The sequence below is a fragment of the Panthera tigris genome, chromosome D1 (assembly GCF_018350195.1).
Source record: "Panthera tigris isolate Pti1 chromosome D1, P.tigris_Pti1_mat1.1, whole genome shotgun sequence".
Classification (NCBI taxonomy): domain Eukaryota; kingdom Metazoa; phylum Chordata; class Mammalia; order Carnivora; family Felidae; genus Panthera; species Panthera tigris.
Window position 1 is genome coordinate 97,627,250 of NC_056669.1, and position 17,064 is coordinate 97,644,313.

The 17,064-nt window shown below is 53.3% G+C and overlaps 1 protein-coding gene across 1 annotated transcript in view; it reads left to right on the plus strand.

The window, feature by feature from the left end:
• The window catches only part of CREB3L1 (cAMP responsive element binding protein 3 like 1), a 34,966-nt gene extending 19,504 nt beyond the window's left edge, over window positions 1–15,462 (plus strand). The window contains exons 3-12 of the mRNA XM_042958541.1: window positions 2,802–2,986; window positions 5,782–5,860; window positions 7,560–7,717; window positions 8,392–8,541; window positions 8,694–8,752; window positions 8,951–9,019; window positions 10,836–10,935; window positions 11,852–11,978; window positions 14,310–14,577; window positions 14,756–15,462. Of these exons, the coding sequence (XP_042814475.1) occupies window positions 2,802–2,986; window positions 5,782–5,860; window positions 7,560–7,717; window positions 8,392–8,541; window positions 8,694–8,752; window positions 8,951–9,019; window positions 10,836–10,935; window positions 11,852–11,978; window positions 14,310–14,577; window positions 14,756–14,792 (1,232 nt within the window). The 3' untranslated portion in view covers window positions 14,793–15,462. The remainder of the gene's footprint in view (window positions 1–2,801; window positions 2,987–5,781; window positions 5,861–7,559; window positions 7,718–8,391; window positions 8,542–8,693; window positions 8,753–8,950; window positions 9,020–10,835; window positions 10,936–11,851; window positions 11,979–14,309; window positions 14,578–14,755) is intronic.
• The last annotated feature ends 1,602 nt before the right edge of the window (window positions 15,463–17,064 follow it).

Sequence of the window (17,064 nt, forward strand, 5' to 3'; positions counted from 1 at the left end):
ATACTGCACTGTCCTCTGAAATGCTGCCTGGGAGAGATGTCTGCACCCTAGTTTTATTCCCGAAGGTATAGTTCCCTAAAGCTCCCCTCCAACCAACCCCCCCCCCCACCACCACCACCACGTCCTGCCTGTTTAAGCAAAGGGCCCTTTGAGTCTCTCCTGCCTGGTAACCAACACTGGACATCCCCAGACTGTGCCCCACCTAGAAATGGCCCCTTTGGATGTTTCCTCAAATACAGGGGGTCCTGGCCCTGTCACATTTGGCTAGGTGATCATGGATACATCTCTTAGCCTCTATAAAGCCTCGGTTTCTTCATCTACAAATGGGAATAACTATAAATATTTCTATAGTACTGTGTGGTTTACAAAGTATCTTCATGTTAATTATCTCATTTATCTCTCACACTTTTATCTTTATCTCACACTTTTTTCTTCTCACTTTTATCGTAATCCCCATTTGTCTGATCAGAAAAATGAGGCTTCAGGAAAACTAAGCTGTTTGGGTCACACACACAGTAAAATGCGTAGTAGGGACTTGGGAGCAAGCAAGCTCCTTGATACTAAACCTCACACCCTCGCCACCACATTTTTCTGGCTCAAGGGCCAGCAGGGGATACTGGGTTTGAACCCAAACAGGCTTTGGTGTGCATCCTGATGCCTCCACTAGCTGCTGTGTGATCTTGAGCAAGTTGCTTAATCTCTCTGGGCCTCCGTTATAAAATGAAGATAACATATGTGCCATAAGTATTCTGGCCTTGGGGTGGGGGGGGGGGCGCCTGTGTGGCTCAGTCTGTTTACTGTCAGACTCTTGATTCCAGCTCAGGTGGTGATCTCGCAGTTCATGGGATCGAGCCCCAAGTCAGGCTCTGCAGATTCTGCTTAGGATTCTCTCTCCCTCTCTCTGACCGTCCCCTACTTGCTCTCTCTTTCTCTCTCTCTCTCAAAATAAATAAACATACATTAAAAAAAAAAAACGCTGGCCAGAATTTTTAAACATATACATAAAGCACCTAGTTTAGTGCCCAGTACATAATATGTAAAAAGAATTAGTGGCCATTTTAATTGTGCATATAAAAGTCCTATTTAATAGGACTAGGCTAGAACCTAGGACTAAAACAATGAATGTTTAATTCCTCTTTCGCTTCAGAGGACAATGGTTTTGAATGAGTTTCTTAATATTCTTATCTATTAAATGGGGATGATAATAATAGTGCCTGCCCCATAGGATTATTGGGAGGGATAAATGAGTTCATATATATAGAGGGCTAAGAGCTGCACTTAGCTGCTTCTGAGGGTCTTTGAGATTCCCCAGGGGCAGAGATGGGATGTTATACCCCACTCCTGTCACCCCTGAGGGCAGGGCCACCACCTGGGCTTTAAATGGCTGCAGGGCTTGTGGCTGCAGAGGTCTTAGCTTCCCGACATGCCCTGGCCTCTCAGCCAAGCCTCTGGAAGTCATGTCAGTTAGTCCTTAGGCCCCACCCTGGAGAAAGGCAGCATGTGGGGCAGACCCCCTCTCATGGCAGGTTCTCCATCCACCCCCGCTAGGCTAGCCCAGCTCCTTGGCCTCCCCAAGTCTATTTTTAGAGCAATTTGTCTGTGGGCCCTTTGCAGGGGCAGCTTCCCGGAGGCCGGACAACTGGCCCTGTAATTTGGGAAGATTGTGGGTGTTCCTGGAGCCCTGGGGCAGCCTGTGGCCCAGAGCCAGGGCGTTTAGGCTCCCAGCTGGGTGAGGCCTCATTTCTGAGGTGGGACCAGGCACCACTGACCCCTCTCCCTACCCACAGCAGGCCCCAAAGGCCAAAGCCCCCTCGCCCTTTCCCTGCACACTGGCTCCCCAGATCTGCGCCTCACCTCACCGCTGCCTGGGGCCTGCTGGGACCATGGGCAGGGCTGACTTAGGGTGCAGGACTGTAGACACTCATCAGGAAAAGGGGTGATGCCTGCCAGCCCTGTGGCCCAGGTGAGGCCAAAGCCCCACTAAGTGGGCAGGAAAAGGACACTGCCATGGGAAACCTGAACATCACACCTCACCACCAACATGACCCCCACCCCCATCACCAGGTCCTGTGGATTCTCCCTTCCACATCTGTCCCCAGTATGTCCCTTCCTCTCCATCCCCACTGTCACCTCCTTTCCTCAGGCTTCATCTTCTCTCGCTGGGCTATTTCACCAGCCTGCTGAGAGTCTCCCTGCTTCTGTCTTGCCTGCAGTCAGTCCAATCAATGCATGCACACACGCAGAATGATTTTTTTTTTTTTTTGATATTACAAATCTGAGTGCGCTTAAAACCCTTCAGTGCTTCCCCATTACCTTTAGGACAAAGTCACAGCTGTGAGTCTGGCCCATCTTCCCCTTTCCTTTCCATTCCAGCTGCCCTAAACTTGCTTGTGACTGTCACTAGGTCCCCAGCGCCTAGCACAGTGCTCAGCAGATGTTCTCTGGATGGCAGCCATTGTAGTGACCATAGCTAGCTTTTATTGAACATTTACTTCTTGCCGGGCACTTTTACAGATGAAGAAGCTAAGGCTCAGAGAGGTTAAGCAACTTGCCTAAGGTCCCACAGCCAGTCAGGAGGGGTCCAGATCTGTTGTCCACACCTGCTGTGTGAGCTGCTGAATGAAGAAGATGCCCCACATCTTCTGGCCCCAGCCTATGTCACAAGCACCCCCCTCTGCCCTTGCCTGCCTGCTGCCCTCCGTTCCCTGGCATCTCAGTCCAGAGGAGCTCCCAGGGGGAGGAGGGGGGCAGAGCCCTCTGCTCGGGGAGTCCCCTGAGCCTGGTCCTGCCCCCTTCCCCAGACGTGGAACAGGAAGCATGGGTGCTGGGACACAAACTGTGCTCCGTCATGGTGAAGCAGGAGCAGAGCCCGGAGCTGCCCGTGGACCCTCTGGCCGCCTCCTCAGCCATGGCTGCTGCCGCTGCCATGGCCACCACCCCGCTGCTGGGCCTCAGCCCCCTGTCCAGGCTGCCTGTCCCCCACCAGGTGAGCCTGGGGACGGTTCCCAGGGGCTGAGGGAGGGAGGCAGGGTGGTGGGTCTCTGTGGGAAGAGGCCTTCAAAGCCCTGTGTACCCCAGGGCTACGCGAACTGGGAGCCACGTGACCCTTGGGACTGAGGGTCAGAACTCCCATGGACCCCCTCACCTTCCTAGAATGGGCACAAACCGTAGCACCCTCGGAGTAAGCTGGGGGCCTCACCGTGTGCAGAAGGAAGTTTACAAGGACCCAGGCAGGGCTGAGCATCAGGGGCCTGGTCCACGGTCTCAGAGATAGACATGGCACAGGCCGTGTTATTTTCTCAGAGCATCAGGACTTTAAAAAGGAAAGACCAAATATGAGAATTTGAAAGTTTTGCTGTACTTCAGTTGTATACGCTCATGAGATCAACGTTTTTTACCTCATACACTCATGCCATCACCCCCCGCCCCACCACCTCCCACCACCACCACCCTCCACGATACATGGATAACAGCATTCAGCTATAGATCCAACATCTGAAGAGCCTCCTGGGAATGCCAGGCCAAGTCTCTGGGCCCTGCCTGTGTCCTGTCTCTGGGCACGTTGCCTTCTTTTTATTCCTTCAGCTTCCTTGTCTGTAAAATGGGAGCAGGGGCTGGCTCTAAAAGGCTTCTTGGCCCGGAGTCTACAATCTAAGGGCCATCTTAAAATCCCTAGTTACGGGTTTGACTAGCTCTGCCCCCTGCTGGCCACGCATCTCACCCGATCAAAATGTATGTGGCCAAAGGCAAGCTCAGCCCCTCCCTACCCCACCATCAACCCGTGGGACCAAGGGTCCACTGCAAAGGTGGAGGATCTTTTGTGACCACCTCCAAGGCTGGCTCAGCGACTCCTCAGGCCTTGGCAAAGCAGGAAGGGAAGGCGCGGCAGCAGCCGCCAGAGTCTTGGAGGTTGGGCACGTGCCTCAGAGAAGGAAACTGAGGCTCAAGGAGCTAAGCGACTTGCCCAGAATCACACAGTCAGAAATAATGAACAGCATTCCAAACTCTGCAAGACCCAGAAGCCCACACTTCCCGCTCTAGTGAGGTCACAACACCCTTGTGGAAGGCACAGGAACCAGAAGTTGGCATTGTCAGTCACAGGCTGTGGGACCCACCCTTTCCATCACAATGCCTTCTCTGTCACTTGAGGGCTGAGCTAGGATGCAGACCAGGGAGTCTCCAAGGTCTCTGCCAATTTGAACCTTCTGCGATTCTTACTCATCTGCCTAAATTGGGGATTCTGTGTCCCACCCAGAATATCATGACCTCTCCCTGCTGGCTGCAGAACCAGAGGGGAGCCTTGGTCCTGAAATTCAGCACCCAACAATACAGTGCCTTCCTCAAAGAGAACACCACTTAGGTGCATGTTGATCATCGGGTGTAGGCAGCCATGCGTGTTCTTGATGTCCTTTCTGTAGCAGCAAGTGGGAATATAAAGAAATAGGGATGCGTGTTTGTTTAAAACATAGATCAAGGGGCGCCTGGGTGGCTCCGTCGGTTAAGTGGCCGACTTCGGCTCAGGTCATGATCTCGCAGACCGTGAGTTCGAGCCCCGCGTCGGGCTCTGTGCTGACAGCTCAGAGCCTGGAGCCTGCTTCCGATTCTGTGTCTCCCTCTTTCTGACCCTCCCTCGTTCATGCTCTGTCTCTCTCTGTCTCAAAAATAAATGAACGTTAAAAAAAATTAAAAAAAAAAAAACCATAAATCTAGTTCTGTTAGTCCCTTGCAATCCAACCCTTTAGGGGCTCCTTATTGTTTCAAACTTCCTTGTCTGGTCCCTTTCTACCTTCTGTGAATCCTCCCACCACCCCCACGCCACCCCCTCGCCAAGCCATCTGATCTTGTTTCCTACCCCTCCACCCCTGGCACACACCCCTACCCTCTGGACACCCTGAATACTGAGTTTCCGGATCCAGCCATGCTCTCTGGCCTCTGTGCCTTTGCAGATACTTTTCCCTGCGCTTGGAATGCCTTTCCCCTCACCACTGGCCCCATCCTTTATTTGGAACATTCCTGTTGATACTTCAGGACTCGTTTCAAACTTCAGTGGCTGAGGGAGCTTACCCTGAGCCCCCAGCCAGTTCATGCCTTCTTAGTCTGTGCTATTGTTACCGCTCACTGAACAGCTTCAATGTGCCAGACGTTACCTCTCATCCTTTCCGCAAACTCTGCAAACCACATAGCAAACCACATAACACCATACCACGGCCTACCGCCTACGTGGCCTTCACAGTCCGTGCAGGGCAGCCTCCACTAAAAAAATGGCCCTGGCCTTGGAGGTCACAAGAAGCTCTCCTTCTCTGAGCATAAGGTCTAAACTACAGTGGGGCACTTGGGTGGCTGAGTCAGTTGAGCGTCCGCCTTCGGCTCAGGTCATGATCACACCGTCCGTGAGTTCGAGCCCCGCATCGGGCTCTGTGCTGACAGCTCGGAGCCTGGGGCCTGCTTTGGATTCTGTGTCTCCCTCTCTCTCTGCCCCTCCCCTGCTCATGCTCTGTCTCTCTCCGTCTCAAAAATAAATAAAAACATTTTAAAAACTTAAAAAAAAAAATAAACTACACTAACCACTTGACCATCATTCTCTTCTCTTAGGTCTGACTTGGCTTCTCCAAGCCTGAAAACCTGCCTCTGCTCCCTCTGGGCTGTGCTCGGAACACTGAGCGCCGCCACCTCCTTATGTGCAGAGCAGACTGCCAGACTCAGGGGAGGGTGGGAGGTTGAATGGCATGGTGGGGACAGCCCCAAGGACAGCTGATGGAGACGGACCCATGTCTTCCTCAGGCCCCAGGAGAGATGACTCAGCTGCCAGTGATCAAAGCGGAGCCCCAGGAGGTGAATCAGTTCCTCAAAGTGACACCAGGTAAGTATGTCCGGAAGGGGACTCTGCCTCTCTCCAGTCTTGGGCAGACAGCATCCCTACTCCCTTGGCCCAGCCCACCCATCTCCCTTGACAACTCCCATCTCTCTTGAGAATATCCTTTCCTCCCTGCCCTTCACACTTTCCCTTCCTCAAGCCCCCTTCTTACCCAATCTACAACTGTCATCTCTGTTACTGACACTCTCTCACCCTGTTTGCTAATCCCCCTCCCATCATTCACTGATGATGCCCACTCTGTAGCCATCCATCCTTCCATCCATTTGTCCATCCATCCATCCATCCATCCACCCAGTGAGTTCATTGTGCATGTCCCAGTACCAGGAGCTGGGGAAGCAGAGAGAGAAGACAGTTCCTGTGCCCAAGGAGATCAGAGTAATGAGGGCCAATATCATAGCAGCCAAATGGATTAAAGTTGGCAGATCCCGGGAGGCCTTGGAAGCCTCCCAGATCTGACAAGGAGGAAGGGAACAGAGGAAGCTTCTTGGATTGGCCAGAAGGAGAAAAGGCTAACTGAATCTTTCCAGTCCCACCCCATTAATCCATCAAACATTCATGAAGCATCTACTATGTATCAGGCCCTGGGCTCAGTAGCACATGCTTTAGAAGGATGAATAAGGCCCCAGTTTCACCCTCAGGTTGCTCACTTCCTTGGAGAGAAGACTCACAGAAGGCAGAAAGGGGCCACTGTGAAAACACATCGCCTTGTAGAGTGCCCTTCTATCCGTAAAGCATTTTTACAAACATTAGCTCATTCCATCCTCGTGGCTCCCTTCCAACAGGAAAGTGAGGCTGGGAGAGGCTAAAAAACATGACTATAGGCCACACACTTGGGGCAGGTGACAGCAGAACTTGAACTCGGGCTCTCTGGCTCCAAGTTCAGGGCTCTTTAAGAGGCAAATCAAAGTCGGGGAAAGGAGAGAGGACTCCTGCAGGGGGCAGTTTGGGGCGGAGCCTAGAAGGATGCAGCTGTTCCTCCTAAGCCTCAGCCCAGAGCCTTCAGGTCTCCACATCTGCCATTAGCTGGGCTTTCTGTGCCGACCTGGGAGCTCTCCCTGCAGCTAGGCTCTCGGTCCTCATGGCTCTACCCAGGCTTCTTCCTGACCACCTCAAGTGTCAGTCTTCCTGATGCTGTGGCCACAGAGAAGCAACAGGGGCGGGAGGCTGGGGAGAGCAGTGCCCCTGGCTGGTCTGCCGAAAGCCCAATGCTGTCCTGTTACCCTGAAGTTGAAAGAGGAACCCCTGGGGTTGATGTGGCTAAAAGTTTTGCAGTGGAAAAAAAGAAGTGACAGAGGCTGTTGCTTGCCCAGCCTGATCCCCATGGGTCTGACTGCGGGCAGATTCCAGTCACCTCTGGGGTTACCAAGCTGGAGGCTCAAAGGGTCTGGACCCTGTGAAGTCAGGGATGGGGGAGGGACTTCAAGAATCTGGCCTCCATGATATCCACACCAAGGACCAGGCTTAAGGGAGCCAGACCTCTGTGGCATCAGAGATGGGATGGCACTCAGGAAGCAACTTCGGGGATGTCAGCTCATCTATGTGACATGGCAGAGGGGCTTGTGATGTTACAGCTGGTCAAGGCCCCAGTGTTCCGTTCCCCACAGTGTCAGGGCTGGCTGACCTCTGATGTCCAAGCAGAGCTGGGATGCAACCCTGCTAACCTGGATTCCCCCGCTCTCCCCAGAGGACCTGGTGCAGATGCCTCTGACGCCCCCCAGCAGCCACGGCAGCGACAGTGACGGCTCCCAGAGTCCCCGCTCTCTGCCCCCCTCCAGCCCTGTCCGGCCCATGGCCCGCTCCTCCACGGCCATCTCCACCTCCCCCCTTCTCACCGCCCCTCACGTAAGCAGCTGGGGGTGGGCTGACCCTAGAGGCAAGGAACTGAGTAAGTCCACCCTGTACATGACCAGCAGGGAAGGGTCTGGGGAGCCCCAAGCCTGATCCTCATCCCTATCAGAATTCAGAGAGGTGCCTGCCTGGCAGATGGGAGTGAGAATCTTTCAATCCTGCTTTGAGGTGAAGAGGAACCAGGTAGAGAGGTCCAAGAGGCCTGCCAAACCCACACTGTTGCCGAGCCAGGACTAGAACTTGACATTCCTGACCTCTAGGGGGATGGCCCAGGCTCTAGGAGGCCCAAAAGCCCCCAGGAAACATGGAGCTAGGCCCTGAGTCCTGGGATGAGTGTGGAGCCTCCCAAGTGGAGACTGTAGGGACATGAGGGGGCTGCTGCTTAGGGGCTCTGGGAAAGCAAGCTTTGAGGCTGTGGATTCCAGAATGGGATCTAGGGACACCCCCGCCCGCCACCACAATAATAGGCTGAGTGCCTAACATGCTGGGCTCGCAGCACTGTTGATTCATGTTATTGGATTTAATTTAGACCCACCCTTTTTCAGATTGGGAAACTGAGGCTAAGAGAGTTGAGTACCTTCCCCAAGTCACACAAAGAGTAAATGGCAGAGCTTGAACTGGAATCCAGGGCTGTCTGGTTCCTAACCATCATGTCGTACTTCCCACAGAAATTACAGGGGACATCAGGGCCGCTGCTCCTGACAGAGGAGGAGAAACGCACCCTGATTGCTGAGGGCTACCCCATCCCCACGAAGCTCCCCCTCACCAAAGCCGAAGAAAAGGCCTTAAAGAGGGTCCGGAGAAAAATCAAGAACAAGGTAAAGCATGAGCTGGACCCAGCCCCTTCCCTAGGACTTCCTTGGTGGGTGGGAGCCTCTGCTCCCCAGGTGATGCCAGCCCTAAAATTGAGGATCCCCAGGAAGTGGTTACGTGGCTATGGTAACCCCTGTTCGGGGGCTTGCCCCTCTAGATCTCGGCCCAGGAGAGCCGCCGCAAGAAGAAGGAGTACGTGGAATGTCTAGAAAAGAAGTAAGCATCCTGGGCAGGGTGGCAGGCCTGGGACCCACTCCCCAGCCTGCCCCGCTCTCCCTGGTCCTCTCTCAAAGGGCACCAGAGCAGAGGGCGGGGGGAGCAGGACGCCACAGGGAATGGTGGGGCAGGGGTGGGGGGCGGGCAGCAGTGGGTCTGGAGGCTGCCTCTGAGCCTTTGCCTACTTGGCCCCCTCAGGGTGGAGACATTTACATCAGAGAACAATGAACTGTGGAAGAAGGTAGAGACCCTGGAGAATGCCAACAGGTGAGTTGTCCCACCTGTCTCCTCCCTGGCCCCCCACCCTTCTGCAGCCAGTGCCTAGCTCTGGCATAGCTCTGGGAGGCAGGAGAGAGACGGGGTAACTGAGTTCAGGATGACAGGAACCCTGCAGAGCCTGGGACCCCTGGCCTCCCATCCTTCTTCATCCGCACATAGCTCTATATGCTATGACAGGGCAGGTGCGACGCTTAAATGAGCTGATGTGGAGCAGTGGCTTTCCAAGTGTGATCCCAGACCAGCAGCAGCAGCCCCTGGGAACTTTCAGAAATGCTTATTTTCAGGCCTCAAGCCAGACCTAGTGAACCAGGAACTCCCCGGGGAGGGCTCAGCAACCTGTGTTTTAGTAAGCCCTCCAGGTGATTTTGGTGCACCCTAAAGTTAGAACCGCTGGTGTAGGTGTTGCTGCTCAGGGTTCTTCTTACCAACAAACAGCATCGGCACCACCTGCAGAATCAGAATCTGCATTTCCGCAAGATCCTTCCGTGATTCACAGGCACAATTAAGTTTGAGAAACATCAGCGTGGAGCCGGCACAGGGCCTGGTGGCCACATAAAATCACAGCCTGGGTTTTTTGTTTGTTTCGTTGTTTTTTTTTTTTTTTTTTTTTTATCCCATTCTGCCATGTTTGCGATTCTGGGAAAACCATTAAACCTCTCTGGGCCCCAGTTGCTTTGTCTAAATGGGGATTATCGAAGCTCTGTCTCACAGGATTTGTGTGAAGGTTCGATGAGACAGTGCAAGTAAAGGGCCCAGAGCTGTGCTTGGCGTTTGAGAATGCTGAATTCATGTCAGCTCTTCTTCTTCTTTTTTTAATGGTTATTCTGAATTCTTGATGGTGCCTAGCCATGAGCCCACAGTAGGTCTTTAATAATTATTTGCTGGGGTAAATTAAAATGACGTAGATGACAGCTGGTCATTCGCAGGTGCTCAACAGAAGGCTTTTTCCTTCTTTCCTCCCTTCTCCCCCAGCTTCTCCAGCAGGATCCAGCCACTCCCCTGATTGACCTGGAGAATGCCCCCCACTCAGGGAAGGGAGGCGGGAGTCCGCACCCCTCACCCCTCTACCTCTGGCCCAGATTCCTCTCTGGCCCAAAATAGGGCCAGGCCCTTGGAGCTATTTCGCCACCTGCTGTACATTCTGGTAACTGCAACCCCACTGCCCGGCTAGGTGGAGGAAAGCGATGGTTAAACTGTTACTCACCAAGCATGGGCTGAGTCCCCCCTGTGTGTGCCCGGAGGATTCCACGTTGGGTGGGACCCGGTCCTCGCCCTCAGGGAGCCCACAGTTAGTGAAGGACACTGACATGGCAATCCGTAAATAAACGAAGTGCTGCAGGTGCTGTGATAAAAGCAACAAAACAAAATCAACGAAAATGGTAGTTACCATTTACTGGACCCTCACTACACACCAGACAGCTGCCACACGTGGCCGTCTTATCAGCTCAGGGAGTTGTGGGGTTCAAAGACAGGAAGGTCAATTTAGCTGTGGCTGGTGTAGGTGAAGAAAAAGGTGACCTCAGCCCAGGTGGGGTAGACCCTCCTCCCACCCCCACTTTGCTGAGGAGCAACCCTGAACTCCCATAGGGTGACCCAGCTGTTCACTATGAGACAGGCCCCAGGTCCCCCCAAGCCACACCGCAGAGGAGCCAAGCGGGAGGTGACCTTTTCTGTCGTGGCTGAAATGGACACCTGGTGTGGAGGCTAAGGCTGGAGCCAGCCCAGGTGCACCCTGGGAGAGCTCCAGGAGGCAGAGATGCCTGAGGGGTCAGAGCGTGCCAGGTGACCACTGTGCCCTCCTCAGGACCCTGCTGCAGCAGCTGCAGAAACTCCAGACTCTGGTCACCAACAAGATCTCAAGACCTTACAAGATGGCCGCCACCCAGACTGGGACCTGCCTCATGGTAGGTGCTGTTCCCTCACCCCAGGGCCACACAAGGACAAGACTTCCCCAGGCTGGCTTTCTAGGAAAGCAGGCAGAGCTTGGAGGGATTGGCCACATCACCAAGGTACACGATCCTAGTGCCTGGTGAGCTGGCTCCTGCAGACCCCAGCCTCTTAAACCAAGCCCATGGAGCCTTCTAGAACATGACCTTCCGTGATGAATTCTAACACCGTGTGGATGTGTAGTGGCTCACATGAACCCAGCTAGGGGATAGCAGGGCAAGTCCCTTGAGGAGGCCACTTCTACAAGGCCGCTGGGGAGGAAAGGGCTTAAGGAAACACAAGGAAGTTTGGACTTGGTTCTTTCTTTCTGGAACCAATAGCGAGGAGAAGGTTGAGCAAATCTCTAGAAACCCAAAAGAATATGCAGGGTGTAGCTCAGGCCTCTGCAAGACCCTCTTTCACTCTGTCCTGGAAATGTGCGGCCTGCTGCCCCCTGGCTGATCACTCCCCAGGCCCTCCGAGAGCCTCACACTGTCAGGTGGCAGTCACCCTGTGGGCAGGGCTCAGTTCCTGGTGCGTGACTCTCAGCTCCTCTTGTGAGAACCTGGTATGATGCTCTGTCCCCCTCCCTTAACCCCCCAAACCGCCACCTACTCCTTTCTCCCTGTCCTGATTCCTCCACCTTATAGGTTATAACCATGTTGACCACTTTCCTCTTTTTCTAATGCTGCCTATGGCGGTTCCCTACAATGAGCTGCGATGCTCTGAGCAGTCTCCCCAACCTTCTCCAGAAAGGGTAGAAGAGCCCACATCTAGGGGGTAGTTGGCTCCGGGTGCTGCTTTTTTGGAAAAACACAGAGCCTTTTATACCTATTGGTTTGGGGGCAGAAGGATTGAGGGTGGCTCTGACCACCGCTGTCTCTCCACTACCAGGTGGCGGCCTTGTGCTTCGTTCTGGTGCTGGGCTCCCTTGTGCCCTGCCTCCCTGAGTTCTCCTCCAGCTCCCAGACTGTGAAGGAAGACCCCGTGGCCGCTGACAGCGTCTACACAGCCAGTCAGAGTGAGTGGGCCAGGCTATGTTACCTGAGCCAGGCCATCTTCCCTCAACACCAACTTCCAGACAGAAGCCAGACACGAGAATGGAGCCAGGTTCTGGGTGGGCGTTATCTTCTTCTGTGTCCTCATTTTGCAAATGGGGAAACTGAGGCTCCGAAAGGGCATATGATTTATTCAATGTTGGTTGTAGAATTGGGACTCCAGGGAAGACCCCCTAAACCCAGCCCACCCAAGAGTGGCTCAGAGGGGCTAACAGGAATGTTCCCACCCTAGCCCTGACGAATTATGGTACCGGTGGTCATGGGGCATCTGCTAGATACCATTAGTATTTCATGAATGGGATGGCAAATGAGTTTCAGTTCAAGGGCCCTTTCCAATAAGATGGTGGTGGCTGTCTGAAGCACTATGTGAAGGACCCTGACACAGCACTCAGGAGCAGCAGGAAGGAGTGCCAAGACCCACTGGTAATGTCTACCTTGGGCAGAAGAGGGGCCATGGTGGTGTGAGCTCAGATATTTACCGTCCCATAGGGGGTTGTAAGGTACAGTGGTTAAGAGCGGGGGGCCTCAGAGTCGGTCATACCTGCCGTGGCCGTTTGCTAACGGCGCGACCTTGGGCATGTGCCTTAAGCTCTCTAAGCATTAATTTCTTCATCTGAAACGCAGGAGTCACAGCTCTACTCTTACCAAGCACGGTTGTTGTGACAACTAGATGGCAAGGTGCACAAACACTCTTAGCACAGTGTCTGGTGTAGAGCAAGCACTTACTAAATGAGCACACTGCCACCTTTTCGAAGACCACACGAGAGGAGAGAAAAGGTATAATACGTGGGTGGCAAGGGGCAGAACTGGTAGAGGGTGCAGCAGAGAACAGTATGGATTTCCAGAGGCAGAAGATACTTCAGGTAGACCCACAGAGGAACTTTCTGGCTGTTCATCATTTACCAGGAACGAATTTATCTAGCAGGGCAGGAGGAAGAGGAAACAGATGGGAGGTCAGAGAGGGAGGGGACAGGGAGGAGTGAGATTCGAGAAGGAGAGATATGCAGGGAGAATGAGCTAGACCAGCAGGGCCTTGAGGGGAGGAAGGGGTGGGGAGGGTTAGGGGAAGAGGAAGTGGAGGTGGTGAGTGAAAACCACTCCCTGGACAAGGGTGGCCTGAGAAGACAGGACAGTTGCTAAGGGAGGTGGACCACAGGGGTGTAAGGGCTTGCGAGTCACGTATCCATGTTCCAAGAGCAGAGGGGCTCTTGTATATTTGGAGGTAGAGGAAACCCCAGGAGAGGAAGGGATGGAAGTTGGGGGTGGGGGCAGCATTAATGAACAAAGCCAGAGTCAGAGGAGGCGAGGGAATGAAGGAGCCCCTTGCAGTGAATGCAGTGCGTGGCAGGCCCTGTGTGCATCTGTGGTAGGAAGTGGCTTCTGGAACTGGCTTTTCAGAGCTGGTGTATTGCTCAATTGCAGGGAGTGCCTTTCACACAGACCCTTAGGTCAGGGCCTGAGGGCTGGAGCCAGGCAGACCTGGGTTTGCCTCTCACCTCTAGCGTAGGCCAAGGTCCCCGATAAGTAGAACCTCGGTTACCTGTTCTGTGAAACTGGGCTAAAAATATCTCGCTCCCAGGAGTTTCTGTGAGTTGTTAGTGATTTGATACAGGTCAAAGGGCTTTGCACGATGCCTGGCACAAAGTAGATATCCAGGGGCGTGTGCGTGGCTCAGTCGGTTAAGCGTCTAACTCTTGATCTCAACTTGGGTCTTGATCTCAGGATTGTGAATTCCAGCCCCGCACTGGGCTCCACAATGGGCATGAAGCCTGCATAAAACAAAACAAAACAAAACAAAACAAAACAAAACAAAACAAAACAAGGTCGATATCCAACAAATTTGTTTTCTTTTCCTTCATTTCCCTGAAGGGCATACTAGGGCCTAGAATGGGGAAGAGATTGATTCAAGGTCTCACAGAAAGTGAATAGTGGAGGTGGGATTAGAATCCAGCTCGCAGATGCCCCGCCCCGGTATCCTCTGCTTAGGAAGAACTACTTTCTCAGAGTGCTTACTATGAACAGTTCCAATCACTTTCCCTATATTGTCTCATTAAACCACATCTACTTGAGGTTGGCCCTAGTATCCCTATTTTACAGATGAGCAAACTGAGGCTCAGAAAGGCTAAAGCAAAGGCCTGATTTGCCTGAGGTCATGCAAATTGGAAATGTTAGAGCTAGGATTCAAACTCAGGTCTGCAAGATTTCAGGACCCTCATCGTTAACTAGTGGGCCAGGAACGTGGCTGGGAGGAGGGGGCCTCGACAACTGAGGCTCACCCTGTGCTCTCTGTCTAGTGCCCTCCCGGAGCCTCCTGTTCTACGATGAGGGGGCAGGCTCGTGGGAGGATGGCCGCAGTGCCCTGCTGCCTGTGGAGCCCCCAGATGGCTGGGAGATCAAGCCGGGGGGGCCGGCAGAGCAGCGGCCCCAGGACCACCTGCAGCTTGACCACCTGGACAGCACCCACGAGACCACCAAGTACCTGAGTGAGGCCTGGCCAAAAGACGTCGGTGGAAATGGCACCAGCCCCGACTTCTCTCATCCCAAGGAGTGGTTCCGTGAGAGGTGAGTGGGTGGCCCCTTCCCATCCTGGCGTCCCAGTCTCCACCCACACTGTGCCCTGGTCCCCATGTCAGCCACACTTTCCCAAGGCCCCATCCCTCCTGCCTCCTGATCCAGCATGCAGAGGGGTGAGAGGGTCCTTCACTGGACAGATTCACCCTGATTTCTGTTCTCTCTCCAGGGATCTGGGCCCCAATACCACCATCAAACTCTCCTAGGCCGTGCCAAGACCCAGGACACAGGACGTACCCCCTGGCGCCCAGAAGAGGGGTGGTCTTGCTCTCTAACCCGGATCCAGCTTGTACCCCTGCCCCCTGGGCTCCCAGCCCAGGAGAAGGGGTTCCACTTTTCCCCAGACCCTCTTTGCCCCAATCTTTACCAGGGCCTTTCCTTTCCCCACCACAATCGGACTGTTCCCTTGGGCTGACCACTCTGTTCTCACCCCACCCTCCCACAACCATCCGTCCTTCTCAGATAAACCACTCACTGGGCTAACCCCTTCCTTTCTCATAATGACCAACACGACCACTGCCTCCCTGCCCCCCCCACAAACATACACATCAACATACCGACATACACACACACACACCCCTCACCCCCGCCCCACTGTACAGAGACCAAGAACAGAAATTGTTTGTAAATAATGAACCTTATTTTTTATTATTGCCAATCCCCTAAGATATTGTATTTTACAAGTCTCCATCCTCCCTTCACCCCTCCCTTGTTTTATATTTTATGAAGTTAGTGCGGGCTTTGCCGTTCCCTGGCCCTCTCCTGGCCTCCCCTGCTGCTGCCCAAGCCGCTGGGCCTTTTTAATTGCCAAACTGCTTCATCCATCAGCTCAGCACATGCTTTAAGAAGGCAAAAGTAAAAAAAAAAAAAAAAGATGCAGCATCAATTCCCGACTTTGTGCCTTTCTTCATGGTTGGGGGGGGGAGGCGACAAAGACTGAGGGATGGGGAGTGAGAAGGGGACGTTTATATTCCGACAGGGTCTGATTGGGAGCATGGGGATATGAGGAGGCATTTCTTCTGGGCTCCCTCTTCCAGCCGGGCGCAGGATTCAAACTAGATGGTCAAAAGCTTCTTGCTATAATCCCCCTCCTCCTACTGCTTGACTGTGGAGGCAGAAGAGCAGATGAGCCACCGTCTTGGCCTTTGGGGATGCGAACTGCAAGTGTCAAGCATCTCCTTGGACCAGACGCTGGTGCCACACACTTCGCATGCAGGACCCAGTTTGGTCCTCCTAAGACCTGCCAGCATTTCAGCTCTTGTATCCTTTGCCTCAGCTGGGTTGAAGGTACAGACTCCAGAGGAGGAGGAGCTGTGTTTGACTGGCTCCCGGAGCTGCCACTCACCAGCTGTGTGTGACATGGCCTAAGGTGGCCTCCAAGCTTCCCGACCCCACACTCCCCCCACCCCGGTACACACCTGTTTAATCCCTTCCCTTAGGGTATAAGGGGATGTCACTCCCGTAATTAGGTGACCTTTTATAGCAATAGTAAAGAGATTTTGCAGTTGTAATTAAGATCCCAAATCAATTGATTTTGAGTGCATCAAAGGGGAGATTATCCTTAGTGGGTGTGACTTAATCAGGTGAATGCCATTTAAAAAGGGACTGGGCAGGGGCGCCTGGGTGGCTCAGTCGGTTAAGCGTCCGACTTCGGCTCAGGTCACGATCTCGCGGTCCGTGAGTTCGAGCCCCGCGTCGGGCTCTGGGCTGATGGCTCAGAGCCTGGAGCCTGCTTCGATTCTGTGTCTCCCTCTCTCTCTGACCCTCCCCCGTTCATGCTCTGTGTCTCTCTGTCTCAAAAATAAATAAACATTAAAAAATAAAAATAAAATAAAATAAAAAGGGACTGGGCAGGGGCACCCGGGGGGCTCAGTTGGTTAAGTGTCCAACTCAGGTCATGATTTCACGGTTCGTGGGTTCGAGCCCCACATCGGACTCTGCACTGATGGTGCGGAGCCTGCTTGGGATTCTCTCTCTCCCTCTCTCTCTGCCCTTCCCCCACTTGCACTATCTCTGTCTCTCTCCAAATTAAATAAACTTAAAAAAACAAAAACCTTTAAAAAAAAATAAAAAGGGACTGGGCAGGGTGCCAGGGTGACTCAGTCAGAAGCATCCAACTCTTAATTTAAGTCCAGATCATGACTTCACGGTTCATGGGTTCAAGCCCTGCATCCAGGCTCCGTGCTGACAGCGTGGAGACTTCTTGGGATTCTCTCTCTCTCTCTCTCTCTCTCTCTCAAAAATAAATAAAGGGGCGACTGGGTGACTCAGTCAGTTAAGCGTCTGACTCTTGGTTTCAGCTAGGGTCATGATTGTGGTTCATGGGTTCAAGCCCCATGTAGGGCTCTGCACTGACCGTGTGGGGCCCGCTTGGGATCCTCTCTCTCCCTTTCTGTCTCTCTCTCAAAAGAAATAAATAACGTTAACAAATAAATAAATAAACTTAAAAAACAAAAAAGGGACTGAGCATCTCCTGAA